The sequence below is a fragment of the Ammospiza caudacuta genome, chromosome 30 (genome assembly GCF_027887145.1).
Source record: "Ammospiza caudacuta isolate bAmmCau1 chromosome 30, bAmmCau1.pri, whole genome shotgun sequence".
NCBI lineage: Eukaryota > Metazoa > Chordata > Aves > Passeriformes > Passerellidae > Ammospiza > Ammospiza caudacuta.
The window spans coordinates 4,796,948-4,824,918 of NC_080622.1; the positions used below are offsets into that span (position 1 = coordinate 4,796,948).

At 54.0% G+C, this 27,971-nt stretch overlaps 1 protein-coding gene across 1 annotated transcript; it reads right to left on the minus strand.

The window, feature by feature from the left end:
• Positions 1–587: 587 nt before the first annotated feature.
• Positions 588–27,949, minus strand: INTS3 (integrator complex subunit 3). Its single transcript, XM_058821630.1, has 30 exons — positions 27,696–27,949; positions 26,475–26,558; positions 24,578–24,661; positions 23,905–24,018; positions 21,921–22,005; positions 19,912–19,978; positions 18,950–19,094; positions 17,219–17,348; positions 17,000–17,097; positions 15,439–15,630; positions 14,498–14,585; positions 13,799–13,878; positions 13,146–13,237; positions 11,906–12,012; positions 10,963–11,082; positions 9,915–10,044; positions 9,318–9,372; positions 8,658–8,761; positions 7,848–7,892; positions 7,597–7,716; positions 7,007–7,160; positions 6,007–6,075; positions 5,175–5,250; positions 3,730–3,843; positions 3,190–3,238; positions 2,401–2,568; positions 1,547–1,647; positions 1,393–1,465; positions 1,154–1,313; positions 588–1,065 (listed from the first exon to the last, which is right to left on the minus strand). Exons 1-30 carry the CDS (start codon positions 27,783–27,785, stop codon positions 988–990), a joined length of 3,072 nt encoding a protein of 1,023 aa, XP_058677613.1. The 5' UTR covers positions 27,786–27,949; the 3' UTR covers positions 588–987.
• Positions 27,950–27,971: the final 22 nt, after the last annotated feature.

Sequence of the window (27,971 nt, forward strand, 5' to 3'; positions counted from 1 at the left end):
CCTTCGCACTGTCACCCCAGCATTGTCCCCCAATTGTCCCCATTGTCCCCTCCCCACTGCCACCCCCCCCCCACTGTCCCCTCCTCTGTCCCTTCTGTGCCCCCCATTGTCCCTCTGTTTCCCCTGTCCCCCCCCCCCCACTGTCCCCTCCCCTGTCCCTTCCGTCCCCTTTCCCCATTGTCACCCCCCCCCATTGTCCCCTCCCCTGTCCCCTTCCGGGGCCTTCCCGCTCCCTCTGTGTCCCAGATTCCCCCTGTCCTGGGGGGGTTGGCAGTGCCACCATCTCGGGGGGGGGGGGGGGAGGAGATGGCAGTGTCACCATGGGGGTGCTGGCAGTGTCACCATCCTGGGGCTGGCAGTGCCACCAAGGGGAAGGTGGCAGTGCCACCCGGGGGGGGTTGGCACTGTCACCATCACAGGGGGGGGGTGTTGGCAGTGTCACCATGGAGGGGGTTTGGCAGTGCCACCATGGGGGTTGGCTGTACCACCATGGGGTTGGCACTGTCACCATCCCAGGGCTGTCACCACCCCCCCATGTCACAAATTGGGTCCATTCAATACAAAACAGGAAAGTTTTTATTGCTGCTTTTCTTAAAAACACTTAAAAACGCTCATGGGGGGGGCAGGACCCCTCCCCAAATTCTCCTGCCCCTCCCCACCCCTAGGACCCCCCCAGCTCCCCCTCCCCAAATCATCCTGGAGCAGCCACTCGGTTCCACCCTTTATTTACAGTTCTGGAGGAAAATGGGGCTGGGGCTTCCCCCCTTTGTCCCCTTGGGGGGACCCCCACCCACATAGGGGGGTCCTGGGGTGGGGGGCAGAGACCCCTCCCCATATAGTGAAAAGGGGGTGAAGGGAATGATGGGGACCCCAAGCTTGGGGATTTGCTGGCACTGGTTTGGGGGGTCCTGGGGGGTTCCCCATGGAAAGGGGGGTCCTGGGGGGGGGTCCCTGTGGTGGGGAGGGGTCCCGGGGGGGTCCCACCCCTCAGTCACTGTCAGAGCCCACAGCAGAGGAACCTTTCCTTTTCCTCTTGGCCGGTTTGGGTTTGGTGTCCTCCTCCTCCTGCAGGGACATGGTGGGGGGGGGGTCACACGGGATTTGGGGACCCCTTGAGGGTCTCAGGGGGTCTCGGGGAGGGCGGGGGTCTCACCGAGGCGCTGCTGGAGCCGGACTCCTCCTCGTTGTTTTGGGGCTGTGCCGCGTTTTTGCGGCTGCGGGGGCTGGCCAGGGCCGTGGCCTTGCGGCGGCTCTTGGGGGGTTTGCTGGAGGAATCCTCGTATTCCTCAGCCAGGGAGAAGAGATCCGAGAACCTGGGGGGGCACCAGAGGGGCTCAGGGTGGGGTCTGCGGTCTTTAGGAGGGGAGGGAAATGTGTGGGGAGGGGTCTCACTTCATTTTGTGAGCTTCGTCGCAGCTGGCCTGGACGTGCTGCAGCGCCTGCAGGATCGGGGTCTGGCTGAAAACTGGGGGGAAATGGGGAGGGTCAGGGCAGGGAGAGACCCCAGACCCAAATGGAACAGCTCAGGGTGTGGGGAGGGACCCACAGTTGTGCTTGGTGTTGGTGAGATTGAGCCTGAGGTTGTCCAGGTGCTCCAGGATCTGCTCCAGGGTGAGCTGGGCCAGTTTGCTGCTGGAGCTGCGGAGGCTGCGGGAGAGGAGGGCAGAAAATGGCGTGAGAAATTAAATAATGGGGTGGGAAACTAAAAAATGGGGGTGAGAAACTAAAAATGGGGAGGAGACGCCAAAAAATGGGGTGAGAAATTACAAATGGGGAGGAGAGGCCAAAAATGGGGAGGAGACCCCCGGGGACAGATTCCAGACCTCTGGCACTTTTGAGGCAGGGGAGAAAACCTGAAATTCCTTAGGGTGGGAATTCTGTGGGAATGGGGTACAGGTGATAAAACCCCCAACTCCTCAGGAAGGGAATTCCCACTTCCAGGACCCCCAGAACACCCAGACCTCTGGCGTTTCTGGGGCAGGGGAGAAAAAAAAACCCTGAATCCTCAGGGTGGGAATGTGGTAAAGGTGATAAAAACCACCCCAATTCTTTAGGGAGAGAATTCTGTGGGAATGGGGTAGAGAGGAGAAAAAAACACCCCAATTCCTTAGGGAGGGAATGGGGTACAGGTGAGATAAACCACCCCAGTTCTTCAGGGAGGGAATTCCTAGGGCCAGAACCCCCAGACCTCTGTCTTTTTTGGGGCAGGGAAGAAAAACCAATTCTTTAGGGTGGGAATTCTGTGGGAATGGGGTACAGGGGACAACACCCCCCCCCCCAATTCTTCAGGAAGGGACTCCCAGTCCCAGGACCCCCAAGACCTCTGCTGTTTGCGGGGCAGGGGACAAACAGCACCCCAATTCTTTGGGAAGGGAATTTCCAGGGTCAGAAGTGCCAGACCTCTGCCGCTTGCGGGGCAGGCTGTTGTTTTTGATCAGCAGGGCCTTGATGTGCTCGCCCAGGAGGTCGTCGTGCCGCAGCCCCCAGTGCCGCAGGATGCTGGTGGTGAACTGGTCCTCGGGGTGGCACGGCCGGCTCAGCACCATCTTCACCATCTCCTCACTGGGCCTGCACAAACGGGGCGGGCAAGGGTGGGGGACACACCTGGACCACCAGGAGAACCCCCAGAGTCCCAGGAGACACCCCAGACCCTCAGGAGACACCCCCCCAGGTTCCCCAAATCCCTTTAGTGCCCCCCAAATCCCCTCAGTGTCCCTTGGAACCCCTCAGTGTCCCCAAATCCCCTTGGTGTCCCCTGGAACTTCTAAATGTCCCCAGATCCCCTCAGTGTTCCCCCTTTAGTGTCCCCAAATCCCCTCAGTGTCCCCTGGAACCTCTCAGTGTCCCCCAAATCCCCTCAATGTCCCCCTTGTGTCCCCCAATCCCCTCAGTGCCCTCCCAAATTCTCTCAGTGTCCCCAAATCCCCTCAGTGTCACCCAAATCCCTTCAGTGTCCCCAAATCCCTTTAGTGTCCCCTGTGGCCCCTTGATGTCCCCAAATCCCCTCAGTGTCTGTCCCTTGGTGTCCCCAAATCCTTCAGTGTTCCCCAAATCCTCTCACTGCCCCCCCCCCCCCCCCCCCGATCCCCTCAGTGCCCCCTGGAACCTCTCATTGTCCCCAGACCCCCTCAGTGTCCCCTGGAACCTCTCATTGTCCCCAGATCCCCTCAGTGTCCCCCCCAGACTCACTTTTCCCTGCGCAGCTGCAGCAGGAGGCAGGACAGGGCCTCGGGGTGCTCTGAAAGGGGAAGCAGGGTGGCAACGTCCCCCATGGGAATGTCCCCAGCAATGTCCCCAAAAACACATCCCCAGGAATGTCCCCAAAAATACATCCCCAGAAATGTCCCCAAAAATGTGTCCCCAGAAATGTCCCCCCATGGGAATGTCCCCAGCAATGTCCCCAAAAATACATCCCCAGGAATGTCCCCAAAAAATGTCCCCAGGAATGTCCCCCAAAATGTGTCCCCAGAAATGTCCCCCCATGGGAATGACCCCTGGGAATGTCCCCAGAATGTCCCTGGGAATGACCCATGGGAATGTCCCCAAAAAATGTCCCCAAGCTGTCCCCAGCTCACCCTTGTACTTGAGGTGCTGCAGGATGGGGATGATGGTCTCCAGGGGGATGTTGTGGGACAGCAATGTCCCCAGGGAATGTCCCCCCATGGCAATGTCCCCCCAGAACGTGTCCCCAGCTGTCCCCAGGATGTCCCCAGGGTGTCCCCAGCTCACCCTTGTACTTGAGGTGCTGCAGGATGGGGATGATGGTCTCCAGGGGGATGTTGTGGGCCAGGAACAGCTGCCAGGTGCAGTACTGCTCAAAGGTCTCCCAGTCCAGGCTCTGAACTGCGCACGGGACAGACGGACAGGGGGGACAACAGGGACAGAGGGACAGGGGGACAGCAGGGACAGCGGCACAGAGGCACAGAAGGGACAGAGGGACGGAGAGGACAGAGGGACAGGGGTACAGGGGGACAAAGGGGACAGGGAGGATGGAGGGGACAGAGGGACAGGGGGGACAGGGGGCAGAGGGGACAGAGGGACAGCGGGGATGGAGGGGACAGAGGGACAGGGATGGATAACAGGGAGAATGGGGACAATGGGACAATGGGGTAACAGGGACAATAAACCCCAATAAAATGGAGTTCACAGGAATAATGGGGATGGATAATGGGGACAATGGGATAATGGGGACAATGGGATAATGGGGATAACAGGGATGGAAAATGGGGACAATGGGATAATGGGGATGGATAATGGGGACAATGGGGTTAACAGGAATAATGGGGATGGATAACAGGGACAATGGGATAATGGGGACAGCGGGACAATGGGGATAATGGGAATGGATAACAGGGACAATGGCACAATGGGGTTAACAGGGATCTGCGCCAGCCCCTTCCCCAGCTCTGGGGACCCCCAAACCTGCCCGGGGTCCCCCCACCCCTCCAGGCCCTGGCAATGGGGACAGAGCCCTGTCCCAGGAAGGGGCTGTGGGGGCAGGGCTAACGAGGCTCCCTAATTAATTAACAGGCTTATCCCCAAAGCTGGATTTGCCCTGGGAACACCGAGGGACCCCACAGAGTGGCTGTGGAGCCGATTTTGGGATTTTGCCCTGCCTGGCACCCCTGGGGGCACAGGGATCAATCGCAAATCTGCCCGGGGCAGTGACCCTGTAATGCCAGCTGGGAATGCAGCCCCGGGCAGGGATCTCCCTCTGGAAAGGGCCAGGCCTGGATTTGGGGCAGGGCTTGGGGGCTGCCCAGGACCTGTTCATTCCTATTTCCATCCTCATTCCCATTCCCTTTCTCATTCCCACTCCTATTCCCTCTCCCATTCCCAATCCCATTTCTGTTCCCATTCCCATCCCAATCCCATTCCAATTCCTAATCCCATTCCCACTCCCTTTCCCATTCCCAATACCAATCCCATTCCCACTCCCATTTCCCAATCCCCATTCCCATTTCCTCTCCCTCTCCCATTCCCAATCCCATTCCCAATCCCAATTTCATTCCCTCTCCCATTTCCCACTCCCACTCCAATTCCCAATCCCACTCCCTTTCGCATTCCCATTCCCAATCCTGTTCCCATCCCCATTCCCATTTCCCATTCCCATTCCCACTCCAATTCCCAATCCCTGCTGCTCCCAACCCCATTCCCATTCCCATCCCACTCACTGAGGATGTTCAGCACGGAATCCTTGCGGAACATGACGAGGTTTCCCATCATCACGTGGCACACGAGCTCCTGGAGCTGGGGTGGGACAGGGAATGGGGTCAGGGGGCTCTGAGGACCCTCCCCAAATGGGATCCAATGGGAACAGAGCCAGCACCACCCCTGGGGTGGGACAGGGAATGGGGTCAGGGGGTGACATTCCAGAGGTGCCCCCGGGAAATTTTGGGTTCTCCCAGCAAATTCCAGGCCAGGCAGAACCACAAGGGGCCCATTAGGGGTAATTAGGTAATTAGCGCTGATTGCCCAGGAAATGGCTCTGCAGGAGATCCCTTGGGATCGACCTTTGGACCAGGGGATTTAGGGGCTCCTTACACCAAGGACTGAGGGCATGGATGGCTCATTTTGGAGTTAAATTCCCCAGGATTGGGGCCATGGATGGCTCATTTTGGAGTTAAATTCCCCAGGATTGGGGTCATGGATGGCTCATTTTGGAGTTAAATTCCCCAGGATTGGGGCCATGGATGGCTCATTTTGGGGTTAAATTCCCCAGGATTGGGGCCATGGATGGCTCATTTTGGAGTTAAATTCCCCAGGATTGGGGTCATGGATGGCTCATTTTGGGGTTAAATTCCCCAGGATTGGGGCCATGGATGGCTCATTTTGGAGTTAAATTCCCCAGGATTGGGGTCATGGATGGCTCATTTTGGGGTTAAATTCCCCAGGATTGGGGCCATGGATGGCTCATTTTGGAGTTAAATTCCCCAGGATTGGGGCCATGGATGGCTCATTTTGGGGTTAAATTCCCCAGAAAAGGGAAGGAAGGATCCCCCTCACCTGGAAGGAGTCGATGACAGCCACGATCATGTTCAGCAGCTCCCCGCTCCTCAGGGTCTCATCTGGAAACTGGGAATGAACAAAATCAAACTGGGAATGAAAAAAATCCAAACTGGGAATGAAAAAAATCCAAACTGGGAATGAAAAAATCCAAACTGGGAATGCACAAAATCAAACTGGGAATGCACAAAACCCCAAACTGGGAGTCCACAAAATCCACACTGGGAATGCACAAAACCCAAACTGGGAATGCACAAAATCCCAAATCCCGGCAGGGAGAGCCATCCCAAAATCCCAAAAGTTTCCATCGGGGGGCAGCCGTGAGCCAGGGCTTTGGAATTCCCGGAATTCCCGTTTTTTTTCCCTTTTCCTGGCTCTGCTCCCGCAGGAAACACAAAATCAATCAGGGCAGGAGCCAAAGGCGGGAACAGCGGTGCCAGGGAGAGGGACGGGATGTGGGATGGATCCTGGATTTGGGATCAGCACAGGGAACAATGGGATCCTGCTCTGGGATGGATCCTGGATTTGGGATCAGCACAGGGAACAATGGGATCCTGCTCTGGGATGGATCCTGGATTTGGGATCAGTGTGGAAAACAGTGGGATCCTGCTCTGGGATGGATCCTGGATTTGGGATCAGTGTGGAAAACAGTGGGATCCTGCTTTGGGATGGATCCTGGATTTGGGATCAGCACAGGGAACAACGGGATCCTGCTCTGGGATGGATCCCAAGGAAGGGCAGGGATCCAACTGCACATTCCAGGGCTGCGGGTTCCTGAATTTAGAGAGAATTTTAGGGATTCTCTGAATTTGGAGAGAATTTTTGGGATTCTCTGCTGCAGCGCATCTGGGATGGGACCTGGGGCACACCTGGGATGGGATTTTGGGCACAACAGGAACAGGACTCGGGGAACACCAGGAATGGGATTTTGGGGATCCCTGGCACTCAGGGCACCCCCTGGGATGGCACTCAGGGCACACCTGGGCAGGTGAGGGCTCACCTCGGTGTAGATGGAGGGTGTGAGGAAGCAGAGCAGGCGCACGTCGTCCTCCTGGCACGCCTTCATGTCCATCATGAGGCACGTGTGCAGCTCGCCCAGCTGCGTGGCCTGGGCAAAGGACTCGTAGAGCGCCATCCTGCCCAGCGCCGCCTTGCTGGGGACAGAGAGCACCTGGCACACCTGGCACCTGGGCACCTGGCACACACCTGACACAGCTCACACACTCACAGAGCGCCATCCTGCCCAGCGCCGCCTTGCTGGGGACAGAGAGCACCTGGCACACCTGGCACACACCTGGTACTGCTGGCACACAGGTGACACAACTGACACACACCTGACATAGCTGGGACACACATGGCACACACCTGGCACTGCTGGGACACAGCTGGCACACACCTGGCCCATGCCATCACCAGGGACAGGCACGGGCAGGGGAGGGGCACAGGTAGGAGGGCGTGGCCCAGATGAAGGGGAGGAGTCACAGGAGAGAGGGAGGAGTCAGAGCAGGGCATGGCCCATCTGAGGGGGAGGAGTCAGAGCAGGGCGTGGCCCATCTGAGGGGGAGGAGCCAGCGCAGGGCGTGGCCTCACCTGGCCCTCAGGTAGTAGAGCAGGTGATATCCGATCTTGGGCTGCTTCTGGTAGAGCTCCGAGAGCAGGTCCAGCAGCAGCGAGAAGCCGCTGTTGTCCTCCTGCATCTGGCACAGGTTCCTTGGGGACAGCGGGAATGTCACCGGGATAACCGGGACCAAAAACCCCCAAAAAAACCCCAAAATCCCCAGATTTCCCACCAGGAATGGGATGGCAGGCCGGGAATTCCTGAGGGTTTGAAAGGGACCTACCGGAATATCAGGTACAGGGGCTTCCCCACGGACTCCTCCAGGGACCTGGGGACAGACAGACGGACACTCTGAGCTCCCGGGAATGACAAAGGAACAGCCCTGGGGAACGGCCCAGGATTTCCCAGGAAATGGGACAGGAACGGTCCTGGATCTCCTTTGGTTTTCCAAGAAATAGGAACAGCCCTGGATCTCACTCAGTTTTCCCAGGAATGTCACAGGAGCAGTCCTGGATCCCTCCAGGATTTCCCAGGAATGGGAACAACCCTGAATTCCTCTGGGTTTTCCCAGGAAATGGGACAGGAACAGCCCTGGGGAACAGCCCTGGGTCCCTCTGGATTTTCCAGGAAATGGGAGAGGAACAGCCCTGAATTCCTCTGGGTTTTCCCAGGAAATGGCACAGGAACAGCCCTGGATCCCTCTGGATTTTCCTGGGAATGGGAACAGCCCTGGACCCCATTGGGAGCCCAAGAACAGCCCTGGATCCCTCTGAGTTTCTCCAGGAATGACAAAGGAACAGCCCTGGATCCCGTTGGGAGCCCAGGAACAGCCCTGCATCCCCCAGGATTTCTCAGGAATGGCACAGGAACAGCCCTGGATCCCTCTGGGTTTCCCAGGAATGGCACAGGAACAGCCCTGGATCCCTCTGGGTTTCCCAGGAATGGCACAGGAACAGCCCTGGATCCCTCTGGGTTTCCCAGGAATGGCACAGGAACAGCCCTGGACCCCGTTGTGATCCCAGGAACAGCCCTGGACCCCGTTGGGATCCCAGGAACAGCCCTGGATCCCTCTCTGAGTTTTCCCAGCCCTTACTCCTCTGTGATCTCCTCCGGCAGCACCTCCCCACGGAAATGGGCCTTGAAGAGCTCCTGCAGGCACGAGGCGAGCACCGAGAGCTGCTCCGAGTCAAAATCCTCCTGGGAGGGAGGGAGGGAGGTCAGGGATGGGCCCTGGCACGGGGAAAGGGCACAGGAACGGATCCTGGCACAGGGGAATGGATCCTGGCACGGGGAGGGGGCACAGGAACGGATCCTGGCATGGGGAAAGGGCACAGGGACAGCTCAGGGACTGCCTGGCACAGGGAGGGGGCACAGGAACGGATCCTGGCATGGGGAGGGGGCACAGGAACGGATCCTGGCATGGGGAGGGGGCACAGGGACAGCTCAGGGACTGCCTGGCACGGGGAGGGGGCACAGGAACGGATCCCAGGCTGCTCTGGAGGGGTTCCAGCACCAGGGATCCCAAATCACGGCCAGGATGGATCCCAGATCTCGCCCAGGATGGATCCCAAATCCCAGCTGGGATGGATCCCAGATCCTGCCAGGGATGGATCCCAAACCCCACCCATGACAGATCCCAGATCCCCCCTAGGATTAATTCCAGATCCCACCCAGGACAGATCCCGGATTCTCCCCGAAATGGATCTCAGATCCCACCCCAAATGGATCCCAGATCCCAGAGTGGCTCCGTTACCTCCAGGACCTGATCCACGATCTCCTGCATGACCTCGCACTGCGCCTCCGTGTCGCTGCAGGGACAGGAACAGAACAAACCCCTCACTGGGAGCACTGGGAACACTGGGGGCACTGGGAGTACTGGGGATCCAGAAATGAGAATGGGAATAGGAATGGGAATGGGATGGGAATGGGATTGGGGATGGGAATGGGAATGGAATTGGGAGTGGGATGGGAATAGGATTGGGATGGAGATTGGGATGGGATGGGATAGGAATGGGATTGGGAATGGGAATGGGAATGGGATTGGGATGGAGATTGGGATGGGAATGGGAAGGGATTGGGAATGGGAATGGAAATGGGATGGGAGTGGGGATGGGAATGGGATTGGAAATGGGACTGGGAATTGGAGTGGGAGAGTGAATGGGATTGGGATGGGAATGGGAATGAGATTGGGAATTGAATGGAAATACGATGGGAATGGGATTGGGAAGGGATTGGGAATGGGATTGGGAATTGAATGGAAATACGATGGGAATGGGTTTGGGAATGGGAAGGGGACTGGATGGGATGGGAATGGAAATATGGGATTGGGATTGGATGGCATTGACCCCACCTGCCCTTCTGCAGCTGCAGCACTTTGTCCCTCAGGGACTCGTCCAGCTGCTCCAGGAACGGGGTGATGTCCACGGGCTCCTCCACGATGGATTCCTTGATGGGATGGAACCGGAACTCCCTCTTCTTGCCTGAAACCAGGAATTCCCTGGGATTCCAGCAGGAATTCCCTGGGATTCTCCTCCTCCCCTGGAGCCAGGGCTGGCAATGTCCGGGACTGTGATCCCTGCTCAGTCCCATTCCCAAATCCGACCCTCCAACATTCCCAAAATCCTGGGATTTTGGGAATCTCCAAGGGGGCAAAATTTGGTATAGGGATTCCCAAATTTGACGCTCCAACGTTCCCCAGGTGTCTCCAAGGACACAAAATTTGGGAATGGGGTTCTGAGGTTCCCAGGCCCCATCCTGTGCCCCAAACCCCCTGGAACAGTGGGAATTCCACAGGGACCTGACCAGCGAGGCTGGGAATGGCTCCAGAGGGAATTTGGGTGGAAAAATGCTCTGAGCTCCTGGGAACAGCCCAGGAAAAGGAACAAATGTTGTGGGCACGGATCCAGAACCATGGATGTGGGAATCTGCTCCTGGGATTTGGGAATCAGCTCCTGCACAGCCTCCCAGCAGAGGAAATCTGGGATTTCTCAGTGGCATCTGCCCCTGATTTTTTGGGAATCAGCTCCTGCAGGGGAAATCTGGGATTTCCCAGTGGGATCAGCTCCTGATTTTTGGGAATCAGCTCCTGGGATTTGGGAATCTGGGAATCTCCACCAGGATCAGCTGCTGGGATTTGGGAATCAACTCCTGCAGGAGAAACCTGGGATCTCCAGTAGGATCTGCTCCTGACTTTTGGAATAATTTGGGAATCAGCTCCTGATGTTTGGAAATCACCATCTGGGATTTGGGGATCAGGTCCTGATTTTTGGGAATCAGCTCCTGCGGAGGAAATCTGGGATCTCCGCCGGGATCATCTCCTGGTTTTTGGGTTTTTAGGGAATTCTGGAGCCTGTGTGTGCCCTGTGTGTGTCCCTGGGCAGCCCCAGGGCCACCCTCACCCCCTTTGCTGCTCAGCTCCTCCTCATCGTCACTGAAGGCGGCCTCGGCGTTGTCATAGCAACCGTCATCCTTCTCCAGGTGATTCTCCATCTCCATGGCAACGGGCTCCTCGATTTTCACTGTACCAAAAACCCCAATTCAATCCCTAAAAATCCCAATTCAATCCCTAAAAATCCCAATTTAATCCCCCCAAAAATCCCAATTTAATCCCCCAAAAATCCCAATTTAATTCCCTAATTTAATCCCCAAAATGCAAATCTAATTCCACAATTTAATCCCCAATTTAATCCCTAAAAATCCGAATTTAATTCCCAAAAATCCCAATTTAATTCCCTAATTTAATCCCCAATTTAATTCCCCAATTTAATCCACCAAAATCCCAATTTAATCCCCCAAAATCCCAATTTATTAATTCCCCAAAAATCCCAATTTAATTAATCCCCTAAAATCCCGATTTAACTCCCAAAAAATCCCAATTTAACTCCCCAATTTAATCCCCCAAAATCCCAATTTAACTCCCCAAAATCCCCATTTAATTCCCCGATTTAATCCCCAAAACCCCAATTTAATCCCCAAAATTCCAATTTAATTCCCAAAATTCCAATTTAATTAATCCCCTAAAATCCCGATTTAACTCCCAAAAAATCCCAATTTAACTCCCCAATTTAATCCCCCAAAATCCCAATTTAACTCCCCCAAATCCCCATTTAATCCCCCAAAATTCCCATTTAATTCCCCCAAATCCCAATTTAATTCCCCAATTTAATCCCCAAAACCCCAATTTAATCCCCCCAAATTCCGATTTAATTCCCAAATTTAATCCCCAATTCAAATCCCCAAAATCCCAATTTAACTCCCAAATTCCCAATTTAATTCCCAAAATCCCAATTTAATTCCCAAAATCCCAATTTAACCCCCAAAATTCCCAATTTCATTCCCAACCTTCCATGGGGGGCGAGGGGGAGCTGCAGAATTCTGGAAATTTCTCCCTCAGCATCGCCCGGAGCTCCTTGTCCAGTTTGGGGTTGTCAAAGAGCGGGGCCAGGTGCCTGGGAGGGGGAAAATTGGGAAAATTTCACCTAAATTTGGGAAAATTCCACCTGAATTTGGGAAAATGCCACTGAAATTTGGGAAAATTCCACTGAAATTTGGGATCAGCCAGAGCTGGGATGGGGCCTGATCCCACTGGGAATGGAATTCCTGGAAAATCCCAATTTTCTCTTTTCCCTCATGGTCATTGGGATCCCCTCAATGGGAAATGGGGAAATTTTCCTGGAAAATCCCAATTTTCTCTTTTCCCCTCATCCCTTTTCCCTCATGATCTTTGGGATCCCCTCACCTGAACATGGGAATGGGAAAAGGGGCTGGAAAATTGGGCTGAAAAATCCCAAATTTTCTCTTTTCCCCAGTCCCTTTTCCCTCATGGTTTTTGGGATCCCCTCAACTGTGCCACCAGAAAATGGGAATGGGAAAAGAGGCTGGAATTCCTAAAAAATCCTAAATTCCTCTTTTCCCCCATCCCTTTTCCCTCATGGTTTTTGGGATCTCCTCACCTGAACATGGGAATGGGAAAAGGGGCTGGAAAATTGGGCTGAAAAACCCCAAATTTTCTCTTTTCCCCCGTCCCTTTTCCCTCATGGTTTTTGGGATCCCCTCAACTGTGCCACCAGAAAATGGGAATGGGAAAAGAGGCTGGAATTCCTAAAAAATCCCAAATTCCTCTTTTCCCCCATCCCTTTTCCCTCATGGTTTTTGGGATCTCCTCACCTGAACATGGGAATGGGAAAAGGGGCTGGAAAATTGGGCTGAAAAACCCCAAATTTTCTCTTTTCCCCCGTCCCTTTTCCCTCATGGTTTTTGGGATCCCCTCAACTGTGCCACCAGAAAATGGGAATGGGAAAAGAGGCTGGAATTCCTAAAAAATCCCAAATTCCTCTTTTCCCTCATGGTTTTTTGGGATCCCCTCACCTGAACATGGGAATGGGAAAAGGGGCTGGAAAATTGGGCTGAAAAATCCCAAATTTTCTCTTCCCCAATCCCTTTTCCCCCATGGATCACCCCCACTCCAACCCTTCTGATCCCAAATTTTAACCCCAGAGCTCCAGCAGAGGCCCAGGGCAGTTGGGAGCAGCTGGAAATTCAGGGAAATTCAGGGAAATTTGGGCGATCTGGGAATTCTTACGCCAGGACTCGCTTCTCCACGATGTGCGTGAGGGAGTTGAACACGCCCTGGCGGACGTGCGCCTCCAGAGGGGGGTAAAAGTTGGGAATAATCTGGGAAAAACAGGGAGGGAGAGAGGAACGTTAATTATTGGGGATTTTGGGGATTTTTTTGTGATTATTTTGGGGAATTTTTTGGGGATTTTTATGGGGATTTTTTGGAGGGGGGATTATTTTTCCTTTTAATTTTTTAGGGTTTTTTTGGGGGGGGATTTTTTTAGGGGGATTTTTAGGGGGGGTTTTATTTTTAGGGATTTTTTGGGGGGGATTTTTTTGGCGATTTTTTTTTTTTGTATTTTTTTAGGGATTTTTTTGTTTTTTTGGAGGGGGGATTTTTTGGGGAAATTTTTTTGAGGGATATTTTTGGGGGGATTTTTTTAAATTTTTTGGGGATTTTTAAAAATTTTTTGGGAGGGGGGGTTGTTGATGGGATTTTTCTGAGAGATTTTTGGGGGTTTTTTGGGGGGGGATTTTTTTGGGAGATTTTTTTTTTTTTAATTTATTTTTGGGGGGGATGATTTTTTTTTTTTTTTGTAATTTTTTGGGATTTTTTTTTAACGGATTTTTTGAGGGGGGTTTTTTGGGGGGGATTTCTGGAGAAGAAGGATTCCTCACCCTGCACATGAAGTCCAGCAGCGTGGCCGTGATGGCCGGGTGGGGTTTCATGGAGTGGTGCATGACCAGGATGGCAGGTTCTGGGGGAGACAATGGGGTGAGACCCCAAAAAACCTCAAATCCCTGCTCCTGGACCCCAAAAACCCCAAATCCCTGCTCCTGGACCCCAAAACCCCAGGAACATCCCATGGATCCTATGCCAAGGTGGATCCAACCCCAGGAACATCCCATGGATCTCATCCCATGGATCCATCCCCAAGAACACCTCATGGATCCATCCTCAGGAACATCTCATGGATCCCATCCCAAGGCAGATCCTCCATGGATTCCATCCCAGGAACTGCCAGGATCCCATCCCAAGGTGGATCTCCATGGATCCCTGACCAGGATCCCACCCCAGGAACATCTCATGGATCTCATCCCAGGATCCCATCCCAAGGTGGATCCCCATGGGTGCCATCCAAGGAACATGTCATGGATCCCACCCCAAGAAAATCCCATGGATTCCATCCCAGGAACATCCCATGGATCCAACCGCAGGAACATCTCATGGATCTCATCCCAGGAACAATTCAGGATCCCATCTCAAGGTGGATCCCACCCCCAGGATCCCAACCCAAGGCAGATCCCATGGATCCCACCCCAGGATCCCATCCCAAGCTGGATGCCCTGGATCCCACCCCGGCAGGCCCCACGCACCGATGTTCATGATGCTGTCCTTCTCGGGGTTGAAGAAGAGCCAATCATAGAACAGAGCCAGCTTGGCGTTGGAGGCGGCGACGTTGGACTGCACGAGACCAAAAACCCCAAATATCCCATCAACACCATGCTGAGATCCCACCAAGAACCCCCTAAGACCCCTCCAAGAACCCCCTGAGACCCCATCAAGAACCCTCTGAGATCCCTCCAGGAAGCCCCTGAGACCCCTCCAAGAACCCCCTGAGATTCCCTCCAAAACCTCCCTGAGATCCCCCCAAGAACCCCCCAAGATTCCTTGAGCTGCCCCCAAGAACCCTCTGAGATCTCTCCAAGAACCCCCCGAGATCCCACCAAGAACCATTTTTGGGATGTTCCTGCTCCTGGTTTTGGGATGTTCCCATTCCCAGCCCACCCCATACCCCATTTCTGGGTTTCTCCCATCCCCCTGTACCCCATTTTTTGGCTCTCCCAGCCCATTTTGGGGTTCCTCCCACCCTGTACCTCATTTTTGGGGCTCTGACCATGCAGGTGGTGAACAGCCAGCCGATGATGGCCCTGTACCCCCTGTACCCATTTTTGGGGTTCTCCCAGCCCCCTGTACCCCGTTTTTGGGGTTCTCACCGTGCAGGTGGTGAGCAGCCAGCCGATGATGGCCCTGTAGCTCATTTTGGGGTTTCTCCCACCCTGTACCCATTTTTGGGGTTCTACCAGCCCCCTGTACCCCGTTTTTGGGGCTCTCACCGTGCAGGTGGTGAGCAGCCAGCCGATGATGGCCCTGTACCCCCTGTACCCATTTTTGGGGTTCTCCCAGCCCCCTGTACCCCGTTTTTGGGGCTCTCACCGTGCAGGTGGTGAGCAGCCAGCCGATGATGGCCCTGTACCCCCTGTACCCATTTTTGGGGTTCTCCCAGCCCCCTGTACCCCGTTTTTGGGGCTCTCACCGTGCAGGTGGTGAGCAGCCAGCCGATGATGGCCCAGCGGGGCAGGATGTCCGAGCTCAGCACCTCGTTGGACGGGTGCACCACGCCGCAGATGTAGCGGATCAGGTCGCAGCGCAGGGACTGGCTGTCAGGGGTGGACAGGTACTGCCGCTGGAACCAGTCCTGGTAGCGCTTCTGCTGCCCAAAGCGCACCTGGGGACATGGGGACACTGCTGGGGACAGCCACAAGGACATGGGGACACGGCTGGGGACACAGCTGGGGACAGGGACTGGCTGTCAGGGGTGGACAGGTACTGCCGCTGGAAGCAGTCCTGGCAGCGCTTCTGCTGCCCAAAGCGCACCTGGGGACAGGGACAGAGACATGGGGACACAGCTGGGGACAGGCATGGGACATGGGGACGTGGATGGGGACATGGGGACAGCCACAGGGACATGGACAGCGATGGGACATGGGACATGGCTGGGGACAGGTACTGCCGCTGGAACCAGTCCTGGTAGCGCTTCTGCTGCCCAAAGCGCACCTGGGGACATGGGGACACAGCTGGGGACACACCTGGGGACATGGGGACACAGCTGGGGACACACCTGGGGACAGGTATGGGACATGGGGACAGCCACAGGGACATGGAGACATGGACAGGGATGGGACATGGGACATGGCTGGGGACACACCTGGGGACAGGTATGGGACATGGGGACACAGCTGGGGACATGGGGACATGGGACAGGGATGGGACATGGGGATAGGCACAGGGACATGGGGACAGGGGTGGGGACAGGTACTGCCGCTGGAACCAGTCCTGGTAGTGCTTCTGCTGCCCAAACAGCACCCGGGGACAGGGACATGGGCACAGGCATGGGGACAGGCATGGGACATGGGGACACAGGACAGGGATTGGGACACAGGATAGGACTGGCAGTGGGGACAAGCAGGACCCTGAGCTAGGGGGGATTTAGGAGGGAACCCATCAGGAATTTGGGAACCCAGAGGGAATTTGGGACAGAACCTATCAGGAATTTGGGAATCCAGGTGGAATTTGGGACAGAACACACCAGAAATTTGGGAATCCAGGGGGAGTTTAGGAGGGAATCCAGAGGGAATTCAGGACAGAACCCATCAGGAATTTGGGAATCCAGAGGGAATTTGGGACAGAACCCATCAGGAATTTGGGAATCCAGGTGGAATTTGGGAATCCAGGTGGAATTTGGGACCTAGAAGGAATTCAGGACAGAACCCAGGGGGAATTTGGGAACCCAGGGGGAATTTGGGACAGAACACACCAGGACTTTGGGAATCCAGGGGGAGTTTAGGAGGGAACCCATCAGGAATTAGGGCATGAATCCACGAGGAATTTGGGAGGGAATCCAGAGGGAATTCAGGACAGAATCCATCAGGAATTTGGGAACCCATCAGGAATTTGAGATCCAGGTGGAATTTGGGAATCCATCAGGAATTTGAGAACCGAGGGGGAATTTGGGAAGGAATCCATCAGGAATTTGGGAAACCATCAGGAATGTAGGATGGAACCCAGGTGGAATTTGGGATCCAGGGGGTTTTTACCCTCGAGGTCATGAAGAGCAGCTTGGTCTCCATGTCGGGCGTGAGGCGACACGCCAGGAACTTGCGGGAGGTCCTGGACTGCAGCAGCTGCAGCACACCTGGGGCACAGGGACAGAAAAGGCACTTTTGTCACCCTGTCAATAAAAAACGCATTGGAAAATCCCTGGAAAAGCCCAGAATTGAGGAATCCATGGAAAAGAGGGGATGTTCAGGCTGTACCTGTGAACTGGGGGCTGAGCACCTGCGGGTTGTGCAGGATGTCCTTCCAGAGCTGCTCAAACTCGGGGATCCGAGCCACGTTCTGCAGCAGCCGCACCAGGTCCCGGCCGATCATGAAACAGTCCATGAACTGGGGAAAAAGGGGGAATTCCATGGAGATAATCCATGGAAACACCATGGAATAATGCAGGAAAATACCACGGAAAAATACAGGAAAATCACATTAAACAATCCTTGAAAATCCCATGGAATAATCCATGAAAATACCATTAAGTAATCCATGAAAATCCCATTAAATAATCCAGGAAAACGCCATTAAATAATCCAGGAAAATGCCATGAAACAATCCATTAACTGGGAAAAAAGGGGGAAATTCAATGAAATTAATTCATGGAAATGCCATGAAACAATCCAGGAAAATTCCATGGAACAATTAATGAACTGGGGGAAAAGGGGGATTCAGTGGAATAATTCATGGAAATGCCATAGAATAATCCATGGGAATGCCATGAAATAATGCAGGAAAACCCCATTAAACAATCCATGAACATCCCATGAAAGAATCCATGGAAATCCCATTGAACAGCCCACGAAAATCCCATGGAACAATCCATGGAAATCCCATGAAACAATCCATGAAATACCATAGAACGATCCAGGAAATCGATCCAATCCCAATCCAATGCCATCCCAACCCCATATAATCCCACAACCCCATATAATCGCTCACCCTCTCCCGAGCAGGCACACGCAGAACTCCAATCCCACCCCAATCCCAACCCAATCCCAATCCCACAATCCCATATAAACACTCACCCTTTCCCTGAGCAGGCACACGCAGAACTCCAATCCCAATCCTAAACTCACCCTTTCCCTGAGCAGGCACACACAGAACTCCAATCCCAATCCAATCCAATCCCATCCCAACCCCAATCCCACAATCCTAATCCCAAACTCACCCTTTCCCTGAGCAGGCATACGCAGAACTCCAATCCCAATCCCAATCTCACCCTTTCTCTCAGCAGGCACACGCAGAACTCCAATCCCAACCCAATCCCAATCCCAAACTCACCCTCTCCCTGAGCAGGCACACACAGAACTCCAATCCCAATCCAACCCCAACCCCAATCCCAATCCCATATAATCCCAATCCCAATCTCACCCTTTCTCTCAGCAGGCACACGCAGAACTCCAATCCCAATCCCAATCTCACCCTTTCCCTGAGCAGGCACACGCAGAACTCCAATCCCAATCCAACCCCAACCCCAATCCCAATCCCATATAATCCCAATCCCAATCTCACCCTTTCTCTCAGCAGGCACACACAGAACTCCAATCCCAATTCCAATCCCAACTCAATCCCAATCCCATATAATCCCAATCCCAATCTCACCCTTTCTCTCAGCAGGCACACGCAGAACTCCAATCCCAACCCAATCCCAATCCCAAACTCACCCTCTCCCTGAGCAGGCACACACAGAACTCCAATCCCAATCCAACCCCAACCCCAATCCCAATCCCATATAATCCCAATCCCAATCTCACCCTTTCTCTCAGCAGGCACACGCAGAACTCCAATCCCAATCCCAATCCAAACTCAACCCCAATCCCAATCCCATATAATCCCAATCCCAATCTCACCCTTTCTCTCAGCAGGCACACGCAGAACTCCAATCCCAATCCAAACTCAACCCCAATCCCAATCCCATATAATCCCAATCCCAATCTCACCCTTTCTCTCAGCAGGCACACACAGAACTCCACCTCCTTCTGGCGCAGCGCCTGCAGCGCGGCCGTGCCGTGGTGATCCACGATCAGCCTCAGGTACGTGTACACGGCCATGGCCACCAGCAGGCTGCTCTTCAGCACCCACTCCCTGCAAGAAACCCAAATCAGCCCCAAACCCGCCCCAAATCCGCCCCAAAAGGGGAGGGGGTTATAGGGGATCCTGGGGGATTGGGGCACGGGGAGGGAACAGCGGGAATGGGGCGAGGGGGAAAGGGGGAATGGGGTTGGTGTCATCTGGAACCATTGTCCAGGGCATCATTAAAGATGTTAATTAGTAACTGGGAAGTGCATTAATTAATAAATAAAGACAATAAATTATAAAGATATTAAATTATACAGGTATTAATTGATAAATACATTGATAAATTAAATATAGATATGTTATATAATGACTCTATTGAACGCAGAATTGACAAACACTGGAAAATCCACCCCAGCCCTGGGGTGTCCCAGGTGGCTCCTGCTGCCTCTGAATCCCAGGAGAAACAAAACAATCCCAGGAAAAAAAAAAAAAACCCAGATAAAAGAAATCCCAGATAAAACAATCCCAGGAAAAAACAACCCCAGGCCAAAAGCAGCTGGATAGAAGCTGGGATTCAGGGAATTCCCTGCTGCTCCAGCCTGGGCAATCCTGAATCCAGGAATTCCCTGCCTCCAGGACAATGGGATGCAGTTCCCAGCTGCCCAAACACAGGAAATTTTGGGGGCAATCAACTCCAGGCTGCTGCTCCCAAAGGAAAAGCTCAGGAAATTGGGGAAGGGAACACTGCCGGGATGCTGGGCCAGAGCCATGGCTGCTCCTCAGCCCGGGGGGTGTTTGGGGGATTTAGGGGTGTCCAGGGGATTTAGGGGTGTCCAGGGGATTTAGGGGCTTTTTGGGAAGGTGGGAAGGGCACTGCGGTTACCTCTGCTCTGTCAGGATTTCCAGAACGTTCTCTGCCAGCCAGATGTTCTTGGCAGTGACGTCCCCACCTGGGAAAACAGCAGGGAAAAATGACTGGGGCGGAGGAGGAGAGGGGATTTGGGAGCTGGGATATGGAACAGAGGGATTTGGGAGCTGAGATATGGAACAGGGATTTGGGATGGAACAGGGGGATTTGGGAGCTGGGATGTGGAACAGGGATTTGGGAGCTGGGGGATTTGGGAGCTGGGATATGGAACAGGGATTTGGGAGCTGGGGGATTTGGGAGCTGGGATATGGAACAGAGGGATTTGGGAGCTGGGGGATTTGGGAACTGGGAAGGAGCAGGGGGATTTGGGAGCTGGGGGATTTGAGAGCTGGGATATGGAACAGGGATTTGGGAGCTGGGGGATTTGGGAGCTGGGGGATTTGGGAGCTGGGATGTGGAACAGGGATTTGGGAGCTGGGGGATTTGGGAGCTGGGATGTGGAACAGAGGGATTTGGGAGCTAGAATTGAGTAGTGGGATTTGGGAGCAGGGGGATTTGGGAACTGGGATTTGGGAACTGGGAAGGAGCAGGGGGATTTGGGAGCTGGGGGATTTGGGAGCTGGGATATGGAACGGGGGATTTGGGAGCTGGGGGATTTGAGAGATGGGATATGGAGCAGGGGGATTTGGGAGCAGGGGGATTTGGGAGCTGGGGGATTTGGGAGCTGCCTGCTCCCATCCCTGTGATCCCAGGGAGGTTCCCCATGGAGAGCAGGGAGAACCTGGGAAAACCATGGGAAAAAGCAGGGAAAAATCAGGGAAAACCAGGGAGAACCAGCAGGTCCAGACAATGGGTGGCAGTGAAGGGCAGGCAGTGAGAGCCAGAGGGGCCCTGCAGGGCAGGAGGGACCCAAGGGACACTGGGGCCTTTCCAGGCCTGCATTTTCCAGGGATTCCTTTCCCAGGAACCTTTTCCAAGGCTCCTTTTTTAGTGCTTTTCCCATTTCTCCCTCCCTCCCTCCTGGCATTCATTTCCCAGGGACACAATTCCCGTTCGGCCCCGGGAACACGGAAGAGGCTCCGGAAAGGCGGGAGCGGGGCGGGGATCCCGGGAATCCCCAGGGATGGGTGGATGATGGATGATGGATGGAGGAACCAGCGGCTCCTCCTCCTCCTCCTCCTCCTCCCATCCCCTGCTTGTCCCGGGAGCTCCCGGCCAGGAATGATCCCAAGAACTCCCAGCTCAAAACCTGAGGATTCCCAGCAATTCCTGACTCATATCCCGAGAATTCCCAGCAATTCCCAGCTCAGATCCTGAGGGATTTCCCAGCTCAGATCCTGGGGATTCCCAGTTTAGATCCTGAGGGATTTCCCAGCTCAGATCCTGGGGATTCCCAGTTTAGATCCTGAGGGATTTCTGGCTCAGATCCCGATCAGGGATTCCCAGCTGATCCTGATCTGATTCCTGGTTCAGATCCTGGGGCATTCCCTGCTCAGATCCTGAGAATTCCCAGCTCAGATCCAGGGGATTCCCAGCAATTCCCAGCTCAGATCCTGAGGATTCCCAGCTCAGGATTTCCCAGCTCAGATCCTGAGGATTCCCAGCAATTCCCAGCTCAGATCCTGAGGATTCCCAGCTCAGGATTTCCCAGCTCAGATCCTGAGGATTCCCAGCAATTCCCAGCTCAGATCCTGAGGATTCCCAGTTCAGATCCTGGAGATTCCTGGCTCAAATCCTGAGGATTCCCAGCCCAGATCCTGAGGCATTCTCAGCTCAAATCCTCAGGATTTCCCAGCTCAGATTTGGGGGATTTCCAGCTCAGATCCTGAGAGATTCCTGGCTCGAATCCTGAGGGATTCCCAGCCATTCCCAGCTCCCATCCTGAGCATTCCCACCGTCCCCAGTATTCCCAGCTCCCATTCCCACCATTCCCAGCACTCCCAGCCCACATTCCCAAGGATTCCCAGCCGCTCCCATTCCCACCATTCCCACCATTCCCAGTATTCCCAGCACTCCCAGCTCACCTGCAATCTGTTTCATGAAGGTCATGCACACGCCATCCGCTCCCAGCACGCCGCTCTTCACCAGCTCCCGCAGCAGCCACAGCAGCTGGGCAGGGAAATGGGGGGCTCAGGGACCCCCGGGACCCCCAAACCCACCCACAGCAGCTGGGCAGGGAAATGGGGGGCTCAGGGACCCCCGGGACCCCCAAACCCACCCACAGCAGCTGGGCAGGGAAATGGGGGCTCAGGGACCCCCAAACCCACCCACAGCAGCTGGGCAGGGAAATGGGGGGCTCAGGGACCCCCGGGGACCCCCAAACCCACCCACAGCAGCTGGGCAGGGAAATGGGGGGCTCAGGGACCCCCGGGACCCCCAAACCCACCCACAGCAGCTGGGCAGGGAAATGGGGGGCTCAGGGAGCCCCGGGGACCCCCAAACCCACCCACAGCAGCTGGGCAGGGAAATGGGGGGCTCAGGGACCCCCGGGGACCCCCAAACCCACCCACAGCAGCTGGGCAGGGAAATGGGGGCTCAGGGACCCCCGGGGACCCCCAAACCCACCCACAGCAGCTGGGCAGGGAAATGGGGGGCTCAGGGACCCCCGGGACCCCCAAACCCACCCACAGCAGCTGGGCAGGGAAATGGGGGCTCAGGGACCCCCAAACCCACCCACAGCAGCTGGGCAGGGAAATGGGGGGCTCAGGGACCCCCCGGGACCCCCAAACCCACCCACAGCAGCTGAGCACAGAAACTGGGGGGTCAGGGACCCCCAGAGCCCCCAAACCTCTCAATCCCACCCCAGGACCCCAATCCCACCCCTCAGGGAGAGCCCCAAACCCCCCAGGACCCCAATCCCAGCCACAGCAGCTGAACATGGAAATTGGGGGGGGGGGGGGGTCAGAGACCCCCAGGGACCCCCAAACTCCCCAATCCCACCCCAGGACCCCAATCCCACCTCTCAGGGAGGTCCCCAAGCCCTCCCTGCCCCCCTGCAAGTGGGACAGGTGGGACAGAAAAGTCCAGGTGGGACACAAGATTCCAGGAGACTGAAGGTGGGACAGGAGATTTTGGGCGGGACGGGTGGGACAGGAGATGCCAGGTGGGACAGGAGGGACAGGAGATGCTGGGTGGGACGTGACATTCCAGCTGGGACAGGAGATTTTGGATGGGACGTGACATTCCAGCTGGGACAGGAGATGCTGGGTGGGACGTGACATTCCAGCTGGGACAGGTAGAGGCTCCAGGTAGAACAGGAGATTTTGGATGGGACAGAAAAGTCCACGTGGGACAGGAGATGCAAGTAGGGACAGGAAATTCTGGGTGGGGCACAACATTCCAGGTGGGACAGGAGAGTCCAGGAGATGCTGGGTGGGACAGGTGGGACAGGAGGTGCCAGGTGGGACACGAAATTCTGTGTGGGACAGAAGACTTCAGGTGGAAGAGGAGATGCTGGGTGGGACAGGAGAGTCCAGGTGGGACACGAAACTTTGGGTGGGACAGAAGATTCCAGGTAGAACATGAGATTTTGGGTGGGACAGGAGGAACAGGAGGCTCCAGACGGGACAGAAAAATTCAGATGGGCCAGGAGATTCCAGGTGGGACAGGAGATTCTGGATGGGACAGGAGGTGCCAGGAAATTCCAGGTGGGACACAAAATTTTGGGTGGGACAGGAGATTCCAAGTGGGACAGGATGGACAGGAGAATTCCAGGTGGGACAGGAGAATTCCAGGTAGGACAGGAGATGTTGGGTGGGACAAGAGGTGCCAGGAAATTCAAGCTGGGGACATGAAATTTTGGGTGGAACAGGTGGGACAGGAGACTCCAGGGAAATCCAGGCAGGACACAAGATTCCAGGTGGGACCAGGGACTCCAGGTGGGCCAGGAGATTTTGGGTGGGACAGGAAATTCCAGGTGGGCCAGGAGATTTTGGGTGGGACAGGAAATTCCAGGTGGGACCCACAGCTCCAGGGGTGGCAGGAGAATTCCAGGTGAAGATCCCTGACCTGTGTCCTGCAGGTGTCCTGCAGCTTCAGGTACTTCTCCATCAGGATGTGGTTGATCTTGTTGAGGACGATGTTCATCCCATCCCTGCTGACCAGGGCCAGGTCCCGGTAACACTGAGGGGAAAAATGGGGAAGAAATGGAAAATTTATGGAAAATTCAGGGATTTTTTTTTTTTTTTGTTTTGTTTTTGGGAAAAACCGGCCCAGGAATGGATGGAAAATCCAAGGATTTTGGGGGAAAATCCAGGAAATTCCATGGAAAACTCATCGTGAACTCCCTGAATTCCTCAATTTCCGCCATGTTTAATTAACACTACAGTGATTAATGAGGCTGCTAATGAGAGCAGGGACAGCTGGGAGGAGGAGGAGGAGGAGGAGGAAGAGCAGCTGGAGCCAGCTGGGGACACTGAGGGGGGGCTGGGGCAGATTTTGGGGCATTTTGGGCAGATTTTGGGGTTTCTGGGGCAAATTTTGGGGTCCCTGGTGCAGATTTGGGTCCTGGAAGGGTCCCAGCCCAAACCCAAGCAATCCCTGGGTTAGGAAGGAGCCTCACTCCCTGCTTTTTACCCCACAGAGATTCTGGAATATTCCAGGGAATTCCAGCCAGGAAAATTCCCAAATTTCCCCCAAATAATTCCCAAAAATTCCCAATTTTTCCCAGTTTTCCCCTCACCTTCTGGGCCTGGGCTGGCTCTGTGAGGACCAGGGTGAAGAGCCCCAGGCAAATCTCCTCGTGCTGGGGGGTCCCTTTGCAGATCTGGGAGGGGGAAAATTCCCCAAAATATTCCAAAAATTCCAGGTGAATTCCCAAATCCCAATTCTCAAATCCCAGTTCCTGATTTCCTGTTCCCAGATCCCAGTTTCCAGCAGGGAGTTCCCAATTCCAGAATGGAACCCCCGATTCTCAGCAGGAATTCCCAATTCCCATGAAGAAATTTCAATTTTCCTTATTTCTCCCATTGCCCAGCAGAAATTCCCATTTTCCAGGACAAATCCCCATTTCCCATGATAAAATTCCCATTTTCCAGGATAAATTCCCAGGACAAATCCCAATTTCCCATGATAAAATTCCCAATTTTCCCTGACAACCCCCATTTCCCATGACAAACCCCCATTTTTTCCATGAATAAATTCCCATTTCTCCATGAATAATTCCCATTTTTCCATGATAAAATCCCCAGTTCCCATTTCCCATGAGGAAATTCCCCACTCCCAGGACAAATTCCCAACTCCATGAGGAAATTCCCAATTTTTGTCATTTCTCCCAATCCCCATGATAAAATCCCCATTTTCCAGGACAAATTCCCAGGACAAATCCCCATTTCCCATGATAAAATCCCCATTTTCCAGGATAAATTCCCAGGACAAATCCCCATTTCCCACGACAAATTTCCCATTTCCCATGATAAAATTCCCGTTTTTCCAGGATAAATTCCCAGGACAAATCCCCATTTCCCACGATAAAATTCCCATTTTTCCATGACAAATCCCCATTTTTTCCATGATAAAATTCCCATTTTCCAGGATAAATTCCCAGGACAAATCCCCATTTCCCACGATAAAATTCCCATTTCCCATGATAAAATTCCCGTTTTTCCAGGATAAATTCCCAGCACAAATCCCCATTTCCCACGATAAAATTCCCATTTTCCAGGATAAATTCCCAGGACAAATCCCCATTTCCCACAATAAAATTCCCATTTTCCAGGATAAATTCCCAGGACAAATCCCCACTTTTCCATAATAAAATCCCCATTTTCCAGGATAAATTCCCAGGACAAATCCCCATTTCCCACGATAAAATTCCCATTTCCCATGATAAAATTCCCATTTTTCCAGGATAAATTCCCAGCACAAATCCCCATTTCCCACGATAAAATTCCCGTTTTTCCAGGATAAATTCCCAGGACAAATCCCCATTTCCCACGATAAAATTCCCATTTTTCCATGACAAATCCCCATTTTTTCCATGATAAAATTCCCATTTTCCAGGATAAATTCCCAGGACAAATCCCCACTTTTCCATAATAAAATCCCCATTTTCCAGGGTAAATTCCCAGGACAAATCCCCATTTCCCATGATAAAATTCCCATTTTCCAGGATAAATTCCCAGGACAAATCCCCACTTTTCCATAATAAAATCCCCATTTTCCAGGACAAATTCCCAGGACAAATCCCCACTTTTCCATAATAAAATCCCCATTTTCCAGGGTAAATTCCCAGGACAAATCCCCATTTCCCATGATAAAATTCCCATTTTCCAGGATAAATTCCCAGGACAAATCCCCACTTTTCCATAATAAAATCCCCATTTTCCAGGGTAAATTCCCAGGACAAATCCCCACTTTTCCATAATAAAATCCCCATTTTCCAGGACAAATTCCCAGGACAAATCCCCACTTTTCCATAATAAAATCCCCATTTTCCAGGGTAAATTCCCAGGACAAATCCCCACTTTTCCATAATAAAATTCCCATTTTCCAGGACAAATTCCCAGGACAAATCCCCACTTTTCCATAATAAAATCCCCATTTTCCAGGGTAAATTCCCAGCACAATTCCAGACTCACGTGGGCGTTGAGGGCGTCGTTGGCCTCGCGCTCCGAGAGCCCGCTGGTCAGGGAGGAGACGACGCCAACGCAGCGCTCCAGGCGCTGGGAACGGGGAAAACGGGCAAAAACGGGGAAAAGGAGGAGAAAACGAGTGAAATTGGGGAAAAATGAGTGAAAACTGGGGGGAATGGGGAAAAACGGGGAAAAAACTGGAGCAAAAACGGAGGAAAATGAAGGAAAATGGAGGGAGAACAGAGGGGAGAAATGGGGAAAAACGGGAGGGGATAATGGAGAAAAATGGGGGAGAAACAGAGGGAAAATGGGGGAAAATGGGAGGGGGAAATGGAGAAAAATGGGGGAAAAACAGAGGGAAAATGGGGGAAAATGGGAGGGGGAAATGGGAGGGAAAATGGGAGAAAAAAAGAGAAAAACGGGGAAAAATGGGGGGAAATGGAAAAAAATGGAGGAAAACATGGGGTGAATGGGAAAGAAATGGGGAAAAAATAACGGGAAAAATGGGGGAAAGATGGGAGAAAATGAGAGAGGGAAATGGGGAAAAACAGAGGAAAAACAGGAGGGAAAAAATGGGGGGAAAAATGAGTGAAAACTGGGGGGAATGGGGAAAAACGGGGAAAAAACTGGAGCAAAAACGGAGGAAAATGAAGGAAAATGGAGGGAGAACAGAGGGGAGAAATGGGGAAAAACGGGAGGGGATAATGGAGAAAAATGGGGGAGAAACAGAGGAAAAATGGGGGAAAATGGGAGGGAGAAATGGGAGAAAAATGGGGGAAAAACAGAGGGAAAAGTGGGGGAAATGGGGAAAAAAAGGGGGGGAAAGGGGGAAAATTTGATAAAAATAGGGAGGAAACAGGAGAAAATTGGGAAAAAAATGGGGGGAGAAACCGGGGGGAAATTGGGAGGAAAATGGGGAAAAATTGAGGAAAAGCGAGGAAAAAATGGGGGGAAAGTGGGGGAAAACGTGGGGGAGCATTTGGGGGAAATTTGGGGGATTTTGAGCAATTTTGGGGGAATTTTGAGACATTTCGGAGCAGGAGCATCCGCAGATCCCGGGCAGCGTTCCCGCGCCCCCAGCCCGGTCCCAGTACCCCCGTTATTCCCGGAATATCCCCGGTATATCCCCCGTTATTCCCGGAATATCCCCGGTATATCCCCCGTTATTCCCGGAATATCCCCGGTATATCCCCCGTTATTCCCGGAATATCCCCGGTATCCCCTCACCTCCTCCAGCTCATCCTTGGAGTCCAGCAGCGAGCTCACCAGCAGCTTCCCGGCCGCCGCCGCCCCCGCCTTGCCCTTGGCGAGCTCCATGGCCCGGGACGGGCGGCGGGAGGCGGCGGCCGCGGACGGGCCCCGGTGAGGGAACGCGAGCGGAGCGGCCCCGGGGCCACCGCGCGGCTCCGGCGCGGTTGCGGTGCTGCCGTGCGGGGCTCGGAGCCGCTGAGCGGAGCCCGGGCCGGGCCGGTCCCGTTTGGGCCGGGCCCGGTGAGGCGGCGG

What these genes read in the sequence shown, in the direction of transcription:
- INTS3 (XM_058821630.1), bottom strand. Translation starts at nt 27,785, where the DNA reads ATGGAGCTCGCCAAGGGCAAGGCGGGGGCGGCGGCGGCCGGGAAGCTG. An exon ending in ACGACGCCCTCAACGCCCAC is followed by an intron (nt 24,662 to 26,474) that starts GTGAGTCTGGAA and finishes TCCCCCTCCCAG; the next exon opens with ATCTGCAAAGGGACCCCCCA. An exon ending in CCCCTGTACCTGATATTCCG is followed by an intron (nt 7,717 to 7,847) that starts GTAGGTCCCTTT and finishes GCTGTCCCCAAG; the next exon opens with GAACCTGTGCCAGATGCAGG.